Source organism: Lolium perenne, chromosome 6 (assembly GCF_019359855.2).
Source record: "Lolium perenne isolate Kyuss_39 chromosome 6, Kyuss_2.0, whole genome shotgun sequence".
NCBI lineage: Eukaryota > Viridiplantae > Streptophyta > Magnoliopsida > Poales > Poaceae > Lolium > Lolium perenne.
Genome location: NC_067249.2, coordinates 55966563 through 55991775, shown reverse-complemented (window position 1 = coordinate 55991775; position 25213 = coordinate 55966563). Strand labels below are relative to the sequence as shown.

Genomic DNA, 25213 nt, shown 5'->3' with positions numbered 1-25213 from the left:
GAGGTTCTTTGATTGCCACAAGCCATGGGAGTTGCTTTATTTGGATTTTATATGGCTTGTGCTTGTTTACTTTGAGTTTTTCAAGAACCATTTGCTATTTCCAATAATTCGTGTATGGATGTGTATGGACGACTATTATGTGTGCTACTCTATGTTAGGATGATTATGTGTGCTATGCTTATATATCTTGATATGCACATCTCCATACCATGCTTGTTTCCTAAAGATATTGGGGGAGCTTCTCATGTTTCACAAATGTTGCACTTTGCATTCAAACGCAAATTCTCCAAGTGCACACATTATGGGAGAGCTTTCGTAATATCTTATATGGAATTAAGGTTTAGAGCTTATCATAATATCTATGTGTGACTCTAGCTCGGTTTGTCATCGTATACCAAAAAGGGGGAGATTGTAAGGGTATTTCACCCTTATCCATTATTTTGGTAACGATGACACCGTGCTAAAGTATTTGGCCTAATATGTTTATAAGGATAATCTCAGGTATTAGGCAATGAGGCGTAAATGGTGTATCAAAGGAACAAGAAGGCTAAAGGAGACCCCCCATTTCAACAACAATCAAAAAGGGGTTACAGGAGAAATCCGGTCTACAGCCCGGTCCAACCGGGTCAGCAACCGGCCTGTCCGGCGTGCTGGCCGGTCAACCGGGCGGCAACCGGGCTCCAAAGGAGGAGCCAGCAGATCCGGTTTGCGCCCTGTCAACCGGGCTCCTGACCGGCGGGTCCGGCGCTCCGTCCGGTCGACCGGACGGCAACCGGGCGGCAACCGGGCGGCAACCGGAGAAGCACCATGACGACGCAAAGGAGCTCCGGTCACTGATCCGGTCTGACCGGCCTCCCGACCGGGCTGTCCGGTCTGTGGCCCGGTCAACCGGGTTTGTCGAGGAAAAATGCTGAGGTGGCAAGTGGCAACGGCCAGATTTTGAAGAACACTATAAATACCCCTTCTTCTACCTTGGAAGGGTTAGGCAACATACTACAAGCTGTTCTTGAGCTCTCTCTCTCTTACTCCATTGTTAGAAACACCAAAAGCCTCCGATCTCCCTCCTCCTCCACCCAAACTCAAATCCCTCCGGGGAATCACTAGAGGAGGACCCGATCTACTGTTCTACCAAGCCAAATCTCATTCCCCCTTGTATTCATCGAGAAGCTTGCTTCCTAGGGTTCCTTGGAAACCCTAGGTGGGCAAGAGGAGTCCGGAAGCATCCGGGTTGTGGATTCGCTCCGGGCAAGATTGTGAAGGTTTGGAGGCTACCTCAAAGTCTACCACAAGTGAGTGAGCTATTCCTTCGTGGGATAGGCTCCGGAGAATAGGGTGAGCCTTCGTGGCGTGGGGAATCCTTCGTGGGACCTCCACCCCTCCAAACGTGACGTACCTTGTTGCAAAGCAAGGGAACACGGGAATACATCCTCGTCTCCGCGTGCTATCGGTTATCTCTAACCGAACTCCTTACTTGTGATTTAAACTGCCTGAGAGAGCCTTCGTGCTCGAGATAGTTGTATCTTCATATAGGTTGCTTCACCTAGTTTGCATTAGGCTCATCTTTATATTCCGCAAAGCCTAATATTGCAAAGAAAGAATTAAAATTTGTAGAAACCTATTCACTCCCCCCCCCCCCCCCTCTAGGTTTACCATCTTTATACTTTCACAGGGCGAGCTCGAGGGTAGCGGCGGCGCGAGCTCGTTCTATGGTGGCGACAGGCGAGGGACATCGGTAGAGCTGTGTGTAGTGGAGCTCTGTCTCGATTGGGGATGATGAACCGCTTGGGGAGGTGGAAGGAGGAGCGTGTGGTACTGGGAGAGACGCGTGGAGAGATAAGGTACTGGAGGAGTGGCATGCTTTTGACCCAGTGATCAATCAGATCGGACGATGCGCGATCCGGAGGATGCGCGAGACGGAGCCTCCGGAGGAACTGAAGCTTTTTCCTTATGGGTAAGCTGGCTTATGGGAAACGGTGGGTAGAAACTGTGGTGTGGAGAAGTACCTGAAAACTGGTTTCTCCTATTCTTTTGAGCTTATGAAATTTGGCTTATTTGTTGTGTTGAGTTGTGAAATATCTGTAACGTCCTTGAATTTGATATGCACCCTACATAAATAGTGATACCATATTTATACTAGTTTTATGTAAGATATGAGATAGAAATGAATCGTGAAATTATGAAAAGTTGGATCATAATAAAAACATACACTACTATCCCAGTATTAATTTTTGCGAATGTATCACTGTATTATAATTCAGTACATGCCAAAATAAAAGATATTGTATGTCTTAGTAGTGATTGCAATAATTCCTCAAGCAACGAAGTGTGTTTGCTTTGAATTTGGAGAGCTCTAACATTTATTTACGGGAAACACACCAGGTACATATACACATGTATGTACGTACATGAGGACTTGAGTCGTGGAATTTGAATATCTACAAGTCGTACGTGCACACAACACGTGATGAGCATAACCATGCAAATCGTTAAATGCTACTAGTAGTACTGATGGGCGCACGTTTTCGGACAAAATCAGTGGGAGTCAGGCGCCTTGGTTGATTGCAATTTTCGTGGAGTGGCAGTCCTGCTGTAAAAACGAAGAAAGGAAGGGGCAGACTTCTACAACTGTTCGATTTCTCACGCAGAAGCTCGGGAAACGCTTGAGAAGCAGCTCGCGAGCAGTTTCTCGCCGGAGACAGAAAACTAGCTTTGCGGTGGGGAGAAGCGGGCTGAAATTTTTCCCTTCTTTTGGGGTTGAGCTTCCTGGGACATAGAAGCTGGGTTAGAAGCGCAAAAGAAGTCACCCTAATTCCCTCCCATCGCTAGCCTAGCCTGGACCCAATAATGCAGGCGTGGAACGCGTGCCCGTTACCTAGCCTCGAACTATATATGTCATCCATGCGACGCCGAATCAGCAGCCACCACGGGTAAACTATTTTGTTGGATGTGTTGTACAAGAAGCATGTCTTATTTTGGCTCACAAAAATCACCCGACCTACCAAAGCCACAACTCTTGTACTACGTATAAATGAATACACAGAAAGATTTTATTAGAAGAGAATAAATTGACTTGTAAAATTAAATGAGATATCGGCGGAGATGTTTGCCACATGATCAAGGCATGGTGGATGAAATGGTGGCAAGCATCTAGTATCCTATGTGATAAGAAGGTCCCACAAAAATAAAAAAAGTTAAGTTTTATAGGACGGCAATCTGACAACACATTCAACAAATGAGTGTCGCGGAGATGTGTATGCTACGATGGATGTGAAATCATACAAGAAAGCACAAGATTAGAAACGAGGTAATTTACGATGTGCTAGCAGTGGCACCGATAGACGCAAAACTAGTCCAACACCGACTAAGATGGTTTTGGCATACCCAGTAGAGGCCTCTAGAAGCTCTAGTTAAAAATGGAATTCTAGAAAATATGGAGAAGACTAGGTACATGATGATCAAAGTTGACTTGGGCTGAGGTGGTAAAAATAGACCTAAGGATTGAAATATACCTAAAGTTTTGACGCTTGAAAGGACTTTATGGAGATCAGCGATCTATGTGCCAAAATCTTAATTTACTATTTTTTTTCTTTCTTCTTCTTATTTAGGTTTCCTTTTAATCCTGTTGGATCTCATATCTAGCCTACCCAGCTTTCTGGGGAAAAAGAAGCTTTGATGTTGTTGTATCAAATTAAATGAGAGATCAAGTGACAACCATGAAAACTAAACGATCTAGGCCATTGGTTATTTTATAGGAGGGGGTTGACTAAGTGAAGCTCAACATAGATGATTAATAGGCAACGTCCAAGAGTGGTGCACATAATGCATCTCAATGTTCTACATACACTCCACATTTCAAGGGTGGACAAGCCAATAAGAAAGTGGAAATTTATGACTCTAGCCACAGGTGAGAGTTTTTGTTTATTCTTGGGGTGGAACCTTTGCTCGGTGGAGTGATTGATTTCCATACCATTTGCATGCACAACCAAGGGAAAAATAAGGCATAATTTCCCCCTTAACCACCACATTAAGATTTGAGTTCTCTAGGTTGTTCTATGACATGCATCTAAAAATCTGGACATGGTTCCTAGCAGGGCGAGTAAGGAAAATTTTGCTTGAAGGGGGCCAGATAGGAAAATATCATAGATTTAGGGATCAATTCACATATATTTTAGGGGATATTTCAGCAAAATTTCTAGCATAGGGGGGGCATGGCCCCAGCTACCACCCCTAGCTCCGTCTCTGGTTCCTAGCATCTCCAGCCCTCCCTCATCAATTCAACAAACCATAGTGCAACCCTTATGTGTTCTTCTAATGTAATTTTGCACTCATACACTAGAATGAAAGAATTGCATAAAAATAAACATATTCTTACGTAACCAAAAATAAACTATTTCACCATCTCCATAGAACAAATTACTACTCAAAAGAAGATGTAGAGATGCAATAAATGACATGGAAATAATATATAGCACCACACATAATGTTTGCTAATATATTACAAATGTTCATTGATGTAGACACCGGTATATGAAAGAAGACGATGGCGGCAGTGGTAAAGCAGATGCCCCCAATGGCACTCCACTATTTCCGAATGCGAGGGAAAAGGCACATGTGTCCTTCTCCTTCTTCCTTTGACCTCTACCTTTTGGGGGAGAGGTGTTTCTCCTCTGTTCTTAAAGTTCTTGTTGTTAGAGAAATGAAAGCCTCCCCATTAGATTGGATCCATCCTCGAGGGGTAGGGTGGGGGAGGGTCCCTCTTTTAATTATTTCCTTCCATCGACACCATTTATATGCCGACGGATACTTGTAACTCTGACTTGGCTTGGTCGCTTCAGTAACCAGACTCCACCTTGGTCACATCATACTACGATGATCCTTATCTTCTATAGAAACTATCTGCTAATTTCCTTGGATTTATTACCTTTGGAAGATTTTTAAAATAACATATCAACTGAAATGGTATTTTGCCTTCCAAAGTTAAATAGAAAAATTATCAGAATTTAGAAAAAATTCCCTTTTTTTAAATGACAATGGAAATGTTTTTTTGAAAATTGAAAATGCATAGGAATGTATAGCATGTAGAATTCCAAAAAATGGTAATAAGTGATCCGACCTAAGTATGAAGTCTAATGAAATAAATAGGTCTTATATGTGCAAAGTTACAGACTTAGAACACTTAGGGCCATGGTTTTGTATCTGTCTATCCACTATTTCTTATTCTCCACCACAAGTGTTGTAAATGAGTTGGTATTGATATTTGCTTTGACGAGCAATGCCAAGTCATGTGTCGTAACTAACCGTCTGCCTGACTTCACGACGCTACAGATTATATGTAGAGTAGGTGTAGAAACAAATAATAAATAAGTCCATTCTACTGTATCCTCCCGCTTGGTTGTCTCCTGCAGAGTGGCACGGCAACTTTTGATGCCTTCCACGCTTTGCAAAATAGTACCAGTTTATCTAAACATTATATGTTTAATCTTCCATAAAATTTCAACAAACATTCATCATTGTTTATTTTCTAACTTTTAACTTGGTTTCATGTTCAAAAAGATCAAGCTAAGGGTGAGCATTGTCCCATAAATAATTTGAAAAAAAAAACTACTTCGCAGAATTTTGTATGTTCTATTTGTATATGCTTACATGCGAGCAAACAAACAGAACTTCTCTTTCATCTTATTATAATTATTTTCATGTGCAAATCTGATAAAATTTATCTTACAGTTTGATAGCATTGGTGATGACATGAAAATAGAATGTAGGTCCAAAATCTAAAGAACAATCACGTTAGATTTTTTACAAGTTGGTATACTTATTTCCCAAATTATTTATGCTTCACTTGTTGCAGCGTCTAATTGCTGATAAACTATTATTTTGATATGTGCATAGTGAAGAATATATAAGTTGTAAAACTATATGCATGGCTTGTCGCCATTGAAGCTAGTTGTTGAGTTGTATTTGTTGCGCGAGATATTTTGTAAGTGTTGATGGTGTGACTAAGATTTTTATCTGCATGAAAAAGTTCAAAGTTAAGTAAATTAATATTTTATGGCACATCTGAACTATTTTTGTAAGAGCAAAATGCATTTTGGTCCCTTCACTGACGTGCGCACTCCATTTAGTACTCTTAACTATTTAAAACGTTTATATCTCTCTGGCCTCTATACAAACACCAAAGAATTATACATTTAAACAAATTATGCATCTGGAAGACAATTTCGACGTAAGATTATTCTCCAGAGCAATGCTATGGTCTTTTCAAATGGCTCTCATTAATGGAGGCGTGGAACGCATGGGCATACTCTGACCTCTTCGTCCCTGCTCACGAACCTGCACTGACAACCGCCCGGAATGTTTCTTTTTTTGTGTTTGGATGGCCTCAATATGTTATCTCTGCTTGCTTGCTTGCTCGCGCAAATCGTCTCGGATAGCGTCTGAAGTGTTAAATATGCGCCATGGATTAGAGTCTGACGAGTGACAAAATGTATGCAGAACAGATGGGACTTTGTTTTGCTATTATTGTTATGTTCCGTGGATGTATTCAGGCTTCTATTGCTTTCGTAGTCGCTGTAATTAAGAAGTCAGCCACTAAATGGGATACACATGAGTGGCTTGCTATGCCTAAAATAGTAGAGGCTAACAGGAAGGGTCAAAGAAAATACAAGAAAAAACAGGATAACATGCATTTAGACATTCTAGATGACTGACGTAAAGATGTCATTGTCAGAATAAGTCTCTTTAGCATAGTTGTCATTTCATTTCCTGACTATGTGTACTCCTGATTTTTTTAACCAAGCAGTGTACTGATTACCGCATCATCTTTTTTTTGACCCTGAATGGCAGGAGCTCTGCTTTGCATTGATAGAGGGGGAAAAACTGTACAAGTCATGGAAAATGGCGGATGAATCCAAAAAGGGAGAAATTAAAAGCTGGCTGATCTATACATATAGCTAGAAAGTCTCGATCAAAAACCCCAGGCAAGACACACTGCAGGCAACATCGTCTCTTATTCAGGTGAACTAGCCCAACCTCATTGATACTCTTATTTTCAAAAACTCTTCTGCCTCTTTCTTTCCAAAGATGCCAAACGACGTAGCAGGCAAGCATCACCGTTTTTTTCCGAGCTTGCTTGGGGGCACATCTTTGGGTCTTGAATAACCAGGTTTTCGGAGAAACAGAATATTTTGCAGAAGCTCAGCATTGGAGGTCGCGATCAGGGACCAAACCTGCTTTGCAATAAGGGCACAGCAAGGCGACGTGGGCTGCCGTTTCGGGAGCTTGATCACACAGGCAACATGTAACAGAGCAAGTCCAACCTCTTTGAAGCAGTCTATCCGCTGTCCAATTGCAATTTTGCAGAAGCAGACACATATAGAATTTGACTTTGCCTTATGCCATATAGGGGATTCTGCGCAGCTTTCTACAATTCTCCATCAAGTTAAGGTAAGAGAAACAGAATATTGTGAAACCTACTAACCTGATATGCCCATATAAATCATTCTAACTTGAGTTCACAGCTACGAAGTATTAGAGGAGCCAGACATGGAGGAGCACGAAAAAAAACAGTAACTACCACAAATCCCTCTCAAGAATCCAACATCATGTCACATGTCTCAGTACAACAGTCTCCACTAGAAATCCTCAGCAAGTAAAAGTAAAAGACCCACACAATTTACAGATTTGATTATATTTCAGTTTATAGCAGGACAAAGTATGTAATCCCGAAAACCATAACTACACTTTCTTAGCACGAGTGCGCTGTTTTGTGCCGTGCTCCACGACCTTGTCTTCAACGTGTAGCCCCTTTCTCCGCCTCACCGAGTTGATGAGTGTCTTTGCCAAGTTTGGTCCCATGTTTGAACCATCTCCAAATTCCTCAATCTCCTCCTGAGTTTTCGGGACAAAGAAGGGATCTTGAGGAATAGCTTCCCAGTGACTCAAAGCAAGACGTGCACTGGCTGCACCTGAAGTTGCGCTCCTAAGCTTCTCAGAGAATTCAGAGCTCTCAGCAACTGGCAGATACGCGCGCACCGTAAACAGTGAAGTTCCTTCTTGCATCTCTTCTTTCAGCACCTTTGCTCGACAATCACCGAGAACAGCATAGACTGCACCTAAATACACCGTGGGAGTGGTCAATTCGCAGAAATACATGGGTTGGACTAGCCTTGGCTTGCTCTGAAGCACTGCTGCCCGGCATGCTTCCCTGACTGCTGCTTTGTGCTCGTAAGAGCGATTGGCGTTATCTGGGCTGTGAGTGAATATGTAGGGCTCAACGATGAATGCCAGACCCCACATAGGTTCATCACACAAAGGCCCTGCGTTTGTGGCCTCCTGAAATCCCGAGACAACGATGTTCCTTAGTGTCTCATGATCAGGAGCACCTGTCGATGGTTCACTGTTAGCAATGCCATTGCTGGTTTCTGCATCAGACACACCCACAAAACCCAATTTCTCTGAGACGTGACATGTACCACACACAAGAATACCCTCTCTTCCATCTTGGCTGGTTATCGCACCACTGCTTGATCTTACATCAGGAGAGAGGAGGAGGTTTGGACCGACGAGCGAAGGACCTAGGGCCCAGATTCTCTGCAAGTATCCAAGCAGTGTCTTCCTATGGCGCTCGACCTTTAATTTATCCACTTGCATAGAAATCACTTCCAGTTCCCGGTCTATAGCACTGAGCATATGCTGCCTAAGTTTTGCCATGGAACCACCATCATCCTGAGAACATTGTAAACCTGTTGCTCCATCGCTTCTCGCTGTTTGCCCCTGAATTGTTTGGGAAAGCATTTTTTCATTTTCCTCAAGGACCTTAGTCAGAGCATTCGGAAGCCTGATGACTTTAACTCTCACAGCAAATTTTCCATCTGGAGAAGTCCTGTCAACAAAATCCTGTGGACCCTTCCGGCTCTCCATATTACCAACACCTTCTCCTTGGATGGTTTCCTTGAATGATACCAAGGGGTCAGAGACATTCAGTTTAACATTTTTTGCAAATCTCTCATTCAGATTCTTTATGCAAAGCTCCAAATGTACCTTCCCCGCTGCGGCGAGGAGATACTGGCCATTTTCTTGGGTGCACTCAGCCAATGGGTCTGCCTGGTTAAGTAGCCTAAGCCCATTAACAAATGCTCCCAGATCAGCCAGGTTGGACGGCTCAATTGCAACCTTCAGCAATGGAGAAACCTGGAACAACATGCTCGCAAAAGGCCAGCAATTCCTCGTGGATGACAGTGTGGCCGTCTTCATGATGTGGTCACCGAGGCCCTGGATGGCAACCAAATTCCCGGCGCCTACGCTGGTAACTGCCCTAAGATCCTGTCCCTGCATCTCATACAAGTGCTGCAGCTCCACCTCCTTCAAATGCTTTCCTGTTGTGTCCCCTTTCAGAGGATCATACATTGGCGACAGCACAAACACCTTCTGCCCGGCACGGAGAACGCCGCTGAAGACCCGCGCAAATGCCAGGAAACACTCATCATCTGATGCACTGGTGGTGTGGTTGAGCAGCTCTCCATCCACCCCACTGGGTGGCAGATCCTTGTATGCCAGCCCAAACATCTTGGACACGAACACCACCAGAGGTGCCCTTGCGCTGGTGCTGCAGGCCGTCACGCACCTCCTCACCTTGTCAGCCTCGGCGACAATGCCGGCATGCTCTGCAGCATCCCCTGGCGCCAGCTCTCTCTCGGGCATAAGCTTCGGCACTCTGAATCTCTGGGCGGCAATTGGGTCCTGAGTGCACTCCACGAGCATCGTCATCACCGTTTCTGCAAGAGGCAGCCAGGCCTTCAGCACGGCTTGCAGCACCTTGTCAGGTTCCTTGTTCTGAAGCTCGCGCTGTGACACCTTCAGATTGTACCTCGAGACCACCTGATCGCGCAGCCAGCTTGCGCCATCCTCCTTCAGACCCTCCTTGTAGGCCTTCCATAGCGGCTTGAGCACGAGCTCCACAAACATTGGCTGCTGGTTCGTCATGCTGGCCATGGCCTCTTTCCCCACAACCTTCCTGTTCTTCTTGTCCCAGCAGTACGGCCCCCAGAGCCCTCCCAGCAATTTGCTCGCCATGTCGGGGTGAGCCTGGGCGTACAGAGCGGCGAAGTCGTGGACTCGGAATCCCCAGCCGTCACGGGCGCAGGCGAAGATGACGTTGCCCTTCTGCGGCACGAAGGCGTCCTCGTCACCGTCCCCGTCGTCGACGTCCTGCGCGTGGGCCGGCCCGTCGAGGAGGGAGGAGAAGTAGGACCCGGAGCGCAGGTCGGAGTAGACGGAATTGGCCTCGGCGACGATGCGGCGGAGGCGGTGGTACGCCTCCTCGGGCTCGAGCCGCATCTCGGTGATGAGGCGGTCGAGCTTGTTGAGGACGAGGCAGGGGCGGAGGCGCTCGGCGAAGGCCTTGCGCAGCGCGGCGTGGGTCTGGACGTGGACGCCGTCGACGACGTCGACGAGGATGAGCGCCGAGTCGGCGAGCCGCGCGGCGGCGGAGACCTCGGAGCAGAAGTCGAGGTGGCCGGGCGAGTCGATGAGGTGGACGCGGTGGGCGCCGTGGCGGAGCGCCACCGCGGCGGACTTCATCGTGATGGCCCGCGCCCGCTCCTCCGGCAGATGGTCCATGACGCGGGCTTGGCCAGCCCACTTGGGGGTGAGGAGGCCGCCGCCGCTGCCGTACGCCACTAGGTGGTCGGCCAGTGTGGTCTTCCCGTGGTCTACGTGCGCCATAATGCATGTGTTTCGGACCAGGCGAGGGTCACCGGCTGCCGCCACCGCCGTCACCATTGCTAGGGTTTGGGGGTTCGCCGGTTCGCCCTTGAGCCCCCTCCCGTCGTGCTCGTGTGTGCGGGCGCAGAGGAGCGGACGAGGACAAAGAGAGGAGAAACAGGGTCGCGGCTCGATGCCTTGATCACCGCTGCCGCCGGTGGCCGCCGGCGTCACCTCGGTCGTAGGTGCGGCCGGACGGAAGAGGAACCCGGAACAGGGCCGATTGGGCCTGGCCTCTCACGGCGCCTTCACTTTTGGAGGAGGATAATATAGTCCAATCCGTGGGGAGCGGATTTCCTATACACCGAAGGTCGGCGACGCGCGGTAGTGGCTGGCCCAGGTCGGGTGGAGTTTTTTTTCTGTTCTGTTTTTTTTTCTCATTTCTGTTTCTTTTTCATTTCTGTTTTTTTATTTCTGTTTCTTTATTCTTGTTAAGACTTAATTTTTTAAATTTACATATATTTTTAAATGTAAAATGTTCTAACTAAATAAATTCGAGAAAATTTCATAATCGAAAATTGTTCAAGTATAAAATTGTTCAAATGCGAAAATTGTTGAAGTATAAAAATTGTTCAAATTCGAAAATTATTCATATATAAAAAATAATAAATTTTGAAAATATTTGTTCCAATTTAAAATTTGTTCCAATTTTAAAATTGTTCAAATCTAAAAAAATGTTCAAATTTTGGAAATATTTAAATTTCTAAAAAAACTAAAATAATTTTAAAAAATCGAGTCTGAAAAGAATCAGCTTTTGAAAAGTAAAAAAGAAAAATAAAACAGAAAAAACAAAAAAGCAAAAAAAGAACAAAAAAAGAGTGGGAATGTGTTGGGCCGACCCAACAACCCGCCTGCGGGTGCGGCGCCTGGTCCGCGCCAACCAAGTCGGCGTACAGCAACCCCCCCCCCCGTGGGGAGGGTCTATTCTCCGCTTTAAGCGGAAGCGACCGTGGCTCCGCTTAAAGAAATGGAGGTTGGGCCAGGCCCATTTACTGTGTTGTTGTTCTCCTTTTTCGTTTCTTGCACTGTTGTTTTGGTTTTAAAAAGCTATACAAATTTAAAACCAAATAAATTCAAATCTGTACAAATTCTCAACCAAAAAAAATTCAAAATTGAACGATTTTCAGAAACGAACATTTTTAAAAATCGAACAAATTTCAAATTTTGAAAAAGTTCAAATTTAAAAACTGTTCAAATATGAAAATGTTCCAAATTGAAAAATGTTTGAAATTTAAAATTATTCAAATTTCAAAAAATATCAAATCTGAAAATAGTTCAAAATAATAAAATGTTCAAACATAAAAATTGTTCAAATTCGAAAAAAGTTCAAATCTAAAAAATCTAACTTAAAAAAGTTCAAATTCGAAATAGTTCAATTATAAAAAGTTCAGAAAAAACCGACCGAGAAAACCAGAAGCTACAGAAAACCAGAGGAAAAAACAGACGAAAATAAGAAAGAAAATCGAAGGAACACCACTACCATCGCTAATGGGCCGGCCCAGACCTATCCCGCTCTGAGCGGAGCACCAGATAGCGCCCGCTATGAGCGGCGAATAGGTTTCGCCCAATCCGTGCTAGTTTTTCCCCTAATTCAATTCAACCGAGGGCATAAGCCCATTTTGAGCCCATCCAGTCCAACCTGATTGGGGGTTGGGCTTTCCTATTTCATTCGAACACACACAAAACCTAGTACTCCTCTGTGGCAAAGACTGTCCAACTTTGCCCTTGTCCCAGATTGAGAGGATGTGTTTATGTGGATATGGTTTGGGGATTGCTGCTACTCCACCAAGTCGGTCTACGATGCCTACTTTACCGATCGCGAGAAGGTCATAGTCTCAGAGGAGATCTGGCGCTCGAGGGCTCCCTACAGCTGCAAGTTCTTCGTGTGGCTCGCCTCGAAGAACCGTTGTTGGAAGGTGGACAGGATGCAACATCGGGGCTGCCCTGTCAGCCGGCATGCCCCCTTTGCGATCAGGAGCCGGAGACCCTGCAGCACCTGCTCCTTGGCTGCGTGCTGGCGCATGAGGTTTGTGAAAGGACGAGATGTCGCATAGAGGAAGGGTGAATAGGCGTTTTAAAAAACTCTTACGGATTTGACTTGTAAGAATGCGTAATTAAACTATGTTTATTCTACAAGCACAAATCTTAAATATGCTAGACTCAACTACGTGCAACAACAACAACTAGAGCTAAGCAAGATAGGCACAAGATATATATATATATGAACAACAAGTGGTGGCAAGATATGATAGATACTTCAAGCTCGACGGCTATCACAAGGAAAGTAAGCTCGGGTATAGAAATAACCGAGGCACATGGAGACGAAGATGTATTCCCGTGTTCTCTTCCTTTGCAAGAAGGTACATCACGTTTGGAGAGGTGGGGATCACACGAAGGATTTCCCAACGCCACGAAGGCTCACCTTCTTCACCGAGCCAAACCCACGAAGGATAATGGCCATTTCCTTATGGTTAGCTTTTCATCCACTCCGAAGATGGCAAGCTCCACAACCACTTCATAAGCTCCACGAAGGAGAAGCCCGGGCATCTTCTCAATCTTCCATGAAGAGGTCACCGGGACAGCAACCAAGCCAACTAGGAGGTCACCCTCCAAGAGTAACAAGCTCACGATCTCTCGCTCGAACTAATCGTGGTGGAGAGCTCAACACTATGTAATGATGCAAAGCAAGAACACCAAAGGTGTTCAAATCCTTCACACACAAATCCCAACAAAGCAACAAATGCTAGGATGAGATTAGAGAGGAAGAACAATGGAGAAAATCAACAAATGACTCCAAGATCTAGATCCAAAGGGTTCCCCTCACTTAGAGGAGAATTGGATTGGTGGGGATTGTAGATCTGGATCTTCTCTCTTAGATCCCTCAAGAATGAGCAAGAATCATGGGGGAATCAAGAGATAGGGAAATTTCTTCGAGGTCGACAATGGAGGAGAGAGAGTGGAAGAACTTGTTTTGCCCAAGGTGGAAGAAGGCCTATTTATAGCCCAAGCCGAAATCTAACCGTTGGGGAAGTGTCCAGCTCAGCAAACAGTCGAGGGAGCCGGTCAGCCGGGCCTGGGGCCGGACCATCCGGCGCAGGGGCCGGTCCAACCGGGCCACAGGCTGGACCATCCGGTCCAAGCCGGGCCGGGCGTTGGGCCGTGACCGGGGCGGATCAGGGACATACAGAACATGTCCCCGGTTGTCACCGGAGCAGGAGCCGGTCCCCGCCGGGGAGGCCGGTCCACAGGCCTGCATCACCGGTCCAGGAACCGGGCCGACCGGTTGAAACCGGACGTGAGGCCGGGCGGGCACCGAGCGCTAGTGCCAGAATACGCAGGACCCCTGAAGACCTTTTCTTTTCCTTTTAAACAGAAAATGCTCCCGAACTCCGATTGACATGAAACCAATTTTGTTGGAAAGATAACGACAAATAGAACCCCGACAAAAAAAATTAGATGATTCTAGAGAGGGAGTCTCCCACCGTCAAGAAACGTTGAAGACGTCCATACTCGAAAACGCAATAGAAGATGCATGCGGATTCCGTTTTCCACGAACTTGGGCTTGTTGTAAAGCTAGCAACAAGCTCAAGAACATCACACAGAGAAACACCAAGAAGTAATAGGGATATGTAAAGTATGCAAAGGGTTGAGCTACCTAAGATGATGTGATCAAGTTACCCAACCGAAAGCCCCTCTTGATAGTGCGTCTATCTATCCTATAAGCCGGTCTCCCAACAACCACCTTGAGATCGGTAAAAGGAAACCTAGCAAGGTCATACCTTTGCTTTGCGCATCCCGCTTGATCTTGATGATAACTCTTCAAGCTCCACTCAAGCCGGAATGTCTTACTTGATCATTGTTGCTTCGTGAAGACTCACAAATTCTCCCCATACACCATGATAGGAAAGCTCCATTGATGCACATCTTCACATGTCCATTGCCACTAAATGGATGGCAAGCTTCAAGCATGTGATCCTCTTGAGATGCTGATAACGCGTGAAGCACACGTCCGTTGGGAACCCCAAGAGGAAGGTGTGATGCGTACAGCAGCAAGTTTTCCCTCAGTAAGAAACCAAGGTTATCGAACCAGTAGGAGATGAAGGCCACGTGAAGGTTGTTGGTGGAGGAGTGTAGTGCGGCGCAACACCAGGGATTCCGGTGCCAACGTGGAACCTGCACAACACAATCAAAATACTTTTCCCCAACTTAATAGTGAGGTTGTCAATCTCACCGGCTTGCTGTAAACAAAGGATTAAACGTATGGTGTGGAGAATGATGTTTGTTTGCAAAGAACAGCAGAGAACAATGATTGCAGTAGATTGTATTTCGATGTAAAAGAATGGACCGGGGTCCACAGTTCACTAGTGGTGTCTCTCCAATAAGATAAATAGCATGTTGGGTGAACAAATTACAGTTGGGCAATTGACAAATAGAGAGGGCATAACAATGCACATACATATCATGATGACTAATATGAGATTTACTTAGGGCATTACGACAAAGAACATAGACCGCTATCCAGCATGCATCTATGCCTAAAAAGTCCACCTTCGGGTTAGCATCCGCACCCCTTCCAGTATTAAGTTGCAAACAACAGACAATTGCATTAAGTACTGTGCGTAATGTAAACAATACAAATATCCTTAGACAAAACATTGTTGGTTTATCCCTAGTGGCAACAACACATCCATAACCTTAGAACTTTCTATCACTATCCCAGATTCAATGGAGGCATGAACCCACTATCGAGCATAAATACTCCCTCTTGGAGTCACAAGTATCAACTTGGCCAGAGCCTCTACTAGCAACGGAGAGCATGCAAGATCATAAACAACACATATATGATAGATCAATAATCAACTTGACATAGTATTCCATATTTATCGGATCCCAACAAACACAACATGTAGCATTACAAATAGATGATCTTGATCATGATAGGCAACTCACACGATCTAAACATGATAGCACAAGAGGAGAAGACAACCATCTAGCTACTGCTATGGACCCATAGTCCAAGGATGAACTACTCACGCATCAGTCCGGAGGCGATCATGGTGATGTAGAGTCCTCCGGGTGATGATTCCCCTCTCCGGCAGGGTGCCGGAGGCGATCTCCTGAATCCCCCGAGATGGGATTGGCGGCGGCGTCTCTGGAACTTTTCTCGTATCGTGGCTCTCGGTAATAGGGTTTTCGCGACGGAGAGAATATATAGGCGAAGGGGAAGAGTCGGGGGACGCTCGAGGGGCCCACCCCATAGGGCGGCGCGCCCCCCCTACTGGCCGCGCCGCCAGGTGGTGTGGGGCCCCCTCGGCTCCTCTTCGTTTCCTCTTCGGACTTCTGGAAGGCTCCGTGGAAAATAAGACCCTGGGCTTTTGTTTCGTCCAATTCCGAGAATATTTCCTGTGTAGGATTTCTGAAACCAAAAACAGCAGAAAACAGGAACTGGCGCTTCGGCATCTTGTTAATAGGTTAGTGCCGGAAAATGCATAAAAATGATATATAGTGTATATAAAACATGTGAGTATTGTCATAAAACTAGCATGGAACATAAGAAATTATAGATACGTTTGAGACGTATCAAGCATCCCCAAGCTTAGTTCCTACTCGCCCTCGAGTAGGTAAACGATAACAAGGATAATTTCTGAAGTGACATGCTATTATCATAATCTTGATCAATACTATTGTAAAGCATATGAGATGAATGAAGTGATTCAAAGCAATGGTAAAGATAGTGACTAAACAACTGAATCAAATAGCAAAGACTTTTCATGAATAGTACTTTCAAGACAAGCATCAATAAGTCTTGCATAAGAGTTAACTCATAAAGCAATAAATTCTTAAAAGAAGGTTTTGAAGCAATACAAAGGAAGATATAAGTTTCAGCGGTTGCTTTCAACTTCAACATGTATATCTCATGGATAATTGTCAACACAAAGTAATATGATGAGTGCAAATAAGCAAGTATGTAAGGATCAATGCACACAGTTGACACAAGTGTTTGCTTCTAAGATGGAAAGAAGTAGGTAAACTGACTCAACATAAAGTAAAAGAAAGGCCCTTCGCAGAGGGAAGCAAAGATTACTTATGTGCTAGAGCTTTTTATTTTGAAAACATGGAAACAATTTTGTCAACGGTAGTAATAATTCATATGTGTTATGCATAAAACATCCTATAAGTTGCAAGCCTCATGCATCGAATACCAATGGTGCTCGCACCTTGTCCTAATTAGCTCGGATTTCCATGGATTATCATTGCATTACATATGTTTCAACCAAGTGTCACAAAGGGGTACCTCTATGCCGCCTGTACAAAGGTCCAAGAAGATGGATCGCATTTGATTTCTCATTTTTGATAGATCTCAACTTGAGGACATCCATAACGGGACAACATAGAAAACAGATAATGGACTCCTCTTTAATGCTTAAGCATTCAACAATAGATAATATTCTCATAAGAGATTGAGGATTAGTGTCCAAACTGAAACTTCCACCATGATACATGGCTTTGGTTAGCGGCCCAATGTTCTTCTCTAACAATATGCATACACAAACCATTTAATCATGATAAATCACCCTTACTTCAGACAAGACGAACATGCATAGCAACTCACATGATATTCAACAAAAGTGTAACAGTTGATGGCGTCCCCAGAAACATGGTTACCGCTCAACAAGCAACTTATAAGAAATAAGATACATAAGCTACATATTCTTTACCACAATAGTTTTTAAGGCTATTTTCCCATGAGCTATATATTGCAAAGACAAGGAATGGAGTTTTAAAAGGTAGCACGCAAGCAATTTACTTTGGAATGGCAGAGAAATACCACATAGTAGGTAGGTATGGTGGACACAAATGGTATAGGTTTTGGCTCAAGGTTTTGGATGCACGAGAAGCATTCCCTCTCGGTACAAGGCTTTGGCTAGCAAGGTTGTTTGAACCAAACACAAGTATGAACCGGTACAGCAAAACTTACATAAGAACATATTGCAAGCATTATAGGACTCTACACTGTCTTCCTTGTTGTTCAAACACTTTTACCAGAAAATATCTAGACTTTTAGAGAGACCAATCATGCAAACCAAATTTCAACAAGCTCTATGGTAGTTCTCCACTAATAGGTTCAAACTACATGATGCAATAGCTTAAACATGATCTATTTGAGAACTCAAAACAATTGCCAAGTATCAAATTATTCAAGATAATATACCAATTACCACATGAAGCATTTTCTGTTTCCAACCAAATAGCAATGAACGAAGCAGTTTCCAACCTTCGCCATGAACATTAAAAGTAAAGCTAAGAACACCAGTGTTCATATGAACAAGCGGAGCGTGTCTTTCTCCCACACAAGGAATGCTAGGATCCGATTTTATTCAAACAAAAACAAAAATAAAAACATACAGACGCTCCAATTAAAGCACATAAGATGTGACGGAATAAAAATATAGTTTCACTAGAGGTGACCTGATAAGTTGTCGATGAAGAAGGGGATGCCTTGGGCATCCCCAAGCTTAGATGCTTGAGTCTTCTTGAAATATGCAGGGATGAACCACGGGGGCATCCCCAAGCTTATATCACTCTTCCTGATCATATTGTATCATCCTCCTCTCTTGACCCTTGAAAACTTCCTCCACACCAAACTCAAAACAAACTCATTAGAGGGTTAGTGCATAATCAAAAATTCACATGTTCAGAGGGGACACAATCATTTCTAACACTTCTGGACATTACCCAAAGCTACTGAAAGTTAATGGAACAAAGAAATCTATTCAACACAGTAAAAGAGGCAATGTGAAATAAAAGGCGAAATCTGTCAAAACAGAACAGTCCGTAAAGAAGAATTTTTTCGAGGCACTTAACATGCTCAGATGAAGAAGCTCAAATTGAATGAAAGTTGCGTACATATCTGAGGATTACTCATGATTTTTCGCAGATTTTTCTGAGTTACCTACAGAGAGATCTACTCAAATTCGTGACACCATGAAATCTGTTTCTGCGCAGAAATCCAAATCTAGTATCAACCTTACTATCAAAGACTTTATTTGGCACAACAATGCAATAAAATAAAGATAAGCAGAGGTTGCTACAGTAGTAACAACTTCCAAGACACAAATATAAAACAAAAATTGCAGAAGTAAAATAATGGGTTGTCTCCCATAAGCGCTTTTCTTTAACGCCTTTCAGCTAGGCGCAGAAAGTGTAAATCAAGTATTATCAAGAGATGAAGCATCAACATCATAATTTGTTCTAATAATAGAATCAAAAGGCAACTTCATTCTCTTTCAAGGGAAGTGTTCCATACCTTTCTTAAGAGGGAATTGATACTTAATATTCCCTTCTTCATATCAATAATAACACCAACAGTTCGAAGAAAGGGTCTTCCCAAAATAATAGGACAAGATGCATTGCATTCAATATCCAAGACAACAAAATCAACGGGGACAAGGTTATTGTTAGCCGTAATGTAAACATTATGAATCCTCCCCAAAGCTTTCTTTATAGAATTATCAGCGAGATTAACATCCAAATAACAATATTTCAATGGTGGCAAGTGATACGTCTCAAACGTATCTATAATTTTTTATGTTCCATGCTAGTTTTATGACAATACTCACATGTTTTATATACACTTTATATCATTTTTATACATTTTCTGGCAATAACCTATTAACAAGATGCCGAAGCGTCAGTTCCTGTTTTCTTCTGTTTTTGGTTTCAGAAATCTTACACATGAAATATTCTCGGAATTGGACGAAACAAAAGCCCAGGGTCTTATTTTCCACGGAGCCTTCCAGAAGTCCGAAGAGGAAATGAAGAGGAGCCGAGGTGGCCCCACACCACCTGGCGGCGCGGCCAGGAAGGGGGGGTGTGCCGCCCTATGGGGTGGGCCTCTCGAGTGCCTCCTGACTCTGCCCCTTCGCCTATATATTCTCTCCGTCGCGAAAACCCAATTATCGAGAGCCACGGTACGAGAAAAGTTCCAGAGACGCCGCCGCCGCCAATCCCATCTCGGGGGATTCAGGAGATCGCCTCCGGCACCCTGCCGGAGAGGGGAATCATCACCGGAGGGCTCTACATCACCATGCCCGCCTCCGGACTGATGTGTGAGTAGTTCATCCTTGGGTCCATAGCAGTAGCTAGATGGTTGTCTTCTCCTCTTGTGCTATCATGTTTAGATCTTGTGAGCTGTTGAAAGGACACGGATGTCGCCTAGAGGGGGGGTGAATAGGCGATTTAAAACTTTTACGAGATGGGCTTAACAAATGCGGAATAAAACTAGCGTTTACTTTGTCAAGCCCAAAGCCTATATACTATGGTTCACCTATGTGCACCAACAACTTATTCTAAGCAAGAGTTCACCTATGTGCACCAACAACTTATGCTAAGCAGTACAAGCAAGTATGTGATAGCAAGATATATATAACTTCAAGCACGATAGCTATCACAAGGTAAAGTGCATAAGTAAAGAGCTCGGGTATAGAGATAACCGAGGCACGCGGGAGACGATGATTTATCCCGGAGTTCACACTCTTGCGAGTGCTAATCTCCGGTGGAGAGGTGCGGTTGCTTAGTGCTCCCGAACGCCACAAGAGGCTCACCTTGAGGTGTGGTTGCTCGATGCACACCAACGTCACAAAGGCCTCACCCCAAGATGCGGTACTCACACCACACACCGAACGCCACGAAGGCGCCTCACCTAAATCTCCGGTGACCCTCGCCACAAAGGCCTAGGTCACGGTTCCACTAAGGGATTTCCTTCGAGGCGGAAACCGGGCCTTACACAAAGATTGGGGCACACATCCACAACTTAATTGGAGGCTCCCAACAAATCGCCACAAAGGCCTAGAATCCGTCTAGGGTTTCAAGAACCCAAGAGTAACAACCTTCTTGCTTTCACCACCACGAATCACCGTGGAGAACTCAAACCTATGCACCAAATGCAATGGCAAGAACACCACAAAGATGCTCAAATCCTTCTCTCTCAAATTCCAACAAAGCTACAAAAGCTATTGGAGGAATAAGAGAGGAAGAACAAAGAGGAGAACACCAAATCCTCCAAGATCAAGATCTAGTGGGTTCCCCTCACAAAGAGAGGGATTTGATTGGTCAAGATGTAGATCTAGATCTCCTCTCTCTTTTCCCTCAAGAATATGCAAGAATCATGGGAGGAATCAAGAACTAGGGCAAGCTTTGAAGGACAACAATGGAGGGGAGAGAGAGAGAGTGAACCAACCAGCCCAAGGAGGAAGAAGGGGGTCTTATATACCCCCTCCCAACGAAATATGACCGTTTGAGGCCTCCCAGGCCGGAAAATCCACCCCCGGGCCGGATTATCCGCCCCCCGAAATCGCCCCTGGACTTGGGCTGGATATTTGGCCGGATATTTGCCCGGAATTGGCATTCGGGCCGGATTATCCGCCCCCTGAAAACTGCAGAAACACCAAAACTAAAACGGGCATAACTTTAGCATCCGGACTCCGATTTTGATGATCTTGGGCTTGTTTTGAAGCTAGGAACAAGCTCTACAAGACCATGCAGGAAACCATCATAGTCCAACAAGGGAGGATAGAAACAAATGATGAAATGTTTGACCTATCTAAAAAAGACATACCGGTAAAACCTCCAATCTCGAAAATGCAACAAGTTGACCATGCAAAAACCATTCCCAATGAACTAGAGCTTGTCATGAGAATAAGCACAAGCTCTAAAACATCACATGGATAAGATCCAAATAAAACCAAGAAAGATGATGAACCAAACTCGAAAACGCAACAAGTGATCTATGCGAAATCCATTTTCGATGAACTAGAGCTTGTCATGAGAATAAGCACAAGCTCTAAAACATCACATGGATAAGGTCCAAATAACAACCAAGAAAGATGATGCAATGATGCAAAGGTTTGAGCTCTCTCCGAACGATACGATCGAGTTACTCACTCGAGAGCCCTCTTGATAGTACGGCAACTAAACTATAAACCGGTCTCCAACTACACTATGAGACCGGTGAGAAAGAAACCCTATCAAGAGAAAACCTTTTACTTGCGCATTCCACTTGAGCTCGATGACGACGATCTTGACCTCAACAAGATGGAACGCCTTTCTTGATTGTGCTTGCTTGACGAATTCTTGTGGATTGCTCCCCCATAATCCACCATGAGAGAGCTTCTTCTTCGGCGCATCTTAACATATCCATGAACACCATATGGATGGCAAGAGTCAATCAAAGGATCTCTTCGAGATGACTCATCTTGAACTAGCACTTCATTTCTCCATGGCAAGCTTCAAGCTTATGAACTCTTCGAGTTGGCTCATCTTGAACTTGCACTTCATTTCTTCATTCTTCATCATGGATGTCTTGAAGTAACTTGAGGGCTCACTTCATCTTCATCTTCAAGACATACTTGACACTTGATATCCTTCATCAATTTCTTCTTATTCCAACCTAATACAAACATGTTGATGTCTTGAAGTAACTTGAGGGCTCACTTTATCTTCATCTTCAAGACATACTTGACACTTGATATCCTTCATCAAATTCTTCTTATTGCAACCTTGAAGCCAACATATGGTTCAAGAATTGCGTATGGACAACTCCTACAAATATAACTCAAATGCAAACATTAGTCCATATGGATTGTCATTAATTACCAAAACCACACATGGGGGCTCCATGCACTTTCAATCTCCCCCATTTTGGTAATTGATGACAATCTCTTTGAGAGGGTTTATATAAGGAATTGAAGTAGCAAACAAGTTGAATATATAGAGCAAACTCCCCATAATATATGTGTGTGTGAATGATCTTGACTTTCATTGCATATATTGGCATTCAAAGCCTAGTGGAGTTTCCTCTAACTATTCAACTATAGTGAGAGTTCCTCCATAGCGTGTGCATTTCTCATAATTTGAGTGGAATCAAATGCACGTATCCAATGACGAATATTCGGAAGGAATCACACTATAGATAGGATCAAATATTGCAAAAAGATAACAAAGTCTAGAAGCTTCAACAAATGAAGCAAGCAACCAAATGAACCACAAAGAAGATACCAAAAGAAAGATAGATATTATGATAAGATCAAGAAGATTACTCTAAATAATATGAGGAAGCTTCCCAAGGTTTGTGCACAAAACTAGACAATTTGCATTGGAGTATAAAGTGCACAAACATGGAATCATCACTCCCATAATATCATTCAAAAAAAAGATACCAAGTGAATCAAACTCTAATGATCACCAAAATATAGTGCTCTAAATCAAACGAGGAAGCTCCCCAAGGTACATGCATAAATTAAAATGTTGCATTTGAATACAATGTGCATAACATCGAATCCTCACTCCCTTATTACCATTTAAAACACAAACATTTGCAATAGATCATAGATAGAAAAATAAGCTTAACACTTGCAACAAACAAGTAGTTGAGCAACAAGTAAGAGGCACCATAATAAAAAGGCTCAACCAAGAGGATATGTGAAAGGCATGATAAAGCATATTATAAGACTATTACAAGGATGAGCAAAAAGCATCATCAGTCTTCAATGAATTATATTGCTTGGAATGACCAATCAACATGCAATAAATAAATAAGATATCAAAAGGAGATGTATCATCTCTTATGTGTATAAGTTTCTCTAAGTGGGCAATATCACAAAGATATTTATCCACAAAGAAACATGCACACACAAAATAGATACGCAAGAAAAATAGTATGATATCCAAGACGAAGTCATGCAATATACCAATAAGAATTTTTGCTTAATAGCATGGCCAAAGGCTCAATTTTATCTTATTGTACATTCATGAACTTCAACCACAAACAACTAAAATACATCACAAATATCAACAAGGGATAGAAGATAGTTGGGATGCATTGAGAAAGGCAACAAGTATCACAAACGAGGATACCAAAAGAAGTAACTAAATTTGCACTTTCATCTATATTGCACATGTGAGAGCCTTGAGGAATTGATATGCAATAAAATTGCTAGATAGGCATAGTTGGGATGGATGAATCATGAGCATGATTTAAAATACTTCCCAACAAATGCACTCATCTCAAATTACTCACATTCACAATAAAGAGGTTTCATTAAGACTTTTGCAAGAAGCACAACATTTGCAAATCAAGAGATTCATGCCAAGATGCAACCATAAGGTTGGATACAAGAAAAGTATGCATGAGAAGATACTTGTTACCAAGATAGCATTGGTGTGGATGTGGTAGATATGTGTTCGTTGACCATCCTAGCTTTCCTCAAGTTACCATTGAGTCACCACTTCTTTCCAAGAGTGAGACAAGCATCCAATGCATATCCATTGTACCTAACACAAAGGTAAGTACAAAATGGTCCCCAAACTAATTGTGTCCGAAGTAGTTAGACACACTACAACATATAGGACAAACTCCACAATTCTATGTGCATATAGATATGAAATTGAATTTCATGCACATCTTAGCCAAATTAGGATTTGATGGAGTTTACCCTATATATTGGATCAATGAAAGTGACACATGCCATAAGATATACATATATTAAATATGCATGCACAATACTTTCAAGGACCAAAGGAAGATACAATTTGGACAAAACACCAAATAAATCAAGAGACAATGGTTGCCCAAATTATATCAAAGAATCAAATCAACACAAGATTGACTCCAAAGACTTATCTCATTATAAGAAGCTAATTAAGCCTAAGCACAAAGGAATGAGATAACCAACTCCCAAGAGAGCAAGGTTCCAACAAATAAACCAAACCGTCGACACTTTTTATGATGGCACAAAATACCAAAAAGAAAATTTATGTCTCCCAAAACCAAATTTTTGATAATGATCAAGAGAAGTTTAAGCATTATAGTAAATATAGGAGAGCTCCCCCAAGATTAGTGCATTATCTAGGATTTAGAATATGGATACAAAATGCACAAAACTAGGATCATCACGCTACCTATATCTACTAAAAATGCTAAGAAAGTTTGAATAGACAAATTAGATCCATAAGATGCAAGGAAGACACATGGGAGTCAAAGCACAACAAATTCATGGCAATAAATAAGGCAATTTAGACACAAGAGCCAATGTAGATATGATCAATAAATATCTACCTCATAATTGATTACCAATTGTCCTAGGACAAGAGGTATTAGGAAATATTTCCCGGTGGTAGTTCGTAAGTATACATAATATCATATTTACAACAAACAAAGCATATGGTAAAAGATAAGAGTTAACCATAATGCAAAGATAGTTTCTTGATAGCTTCATTTAGTCATACCAACATGCAAGGCAATTAATAGTATTCATACCAACATGCAAAGCAATTAATAGTATTCATACCAACATGCAAAGCAATTAATAGTATGACTTGAAGCACATGGTTTTCCAAAAATGTATTGAGGGACACGTTGTGAAAAACCATGCCAAGAAAAACTTTCACAAAT

The 25213-nt window shown here is 43.2% G+C and overlaps 1 protein-coding gene across 1 annotated transcript; it reads right to left on the bottom strand.

Moving 5' to 3' along the window:
- Positions 1–7555: 7555 nt before the first annotated feature.
- LOC127308047 (uncharacterized) lies at positions 7556–10826 on the bottom strand. The gene has a single exon (XM_051338811.1). The coding sequence runs from the start codon at positions 10777–10779 to the stop codon at positions 7735–7737; it is 3045 nt and encodes a 1014-aa protein (XP_051194771.1). The 5' UTR covers positions 10780–10826; the 3' UTR covers positions 7556–7734.
- Between the last annotated feature and the right edge of the window lie 14387 nt (positions 10827–25213).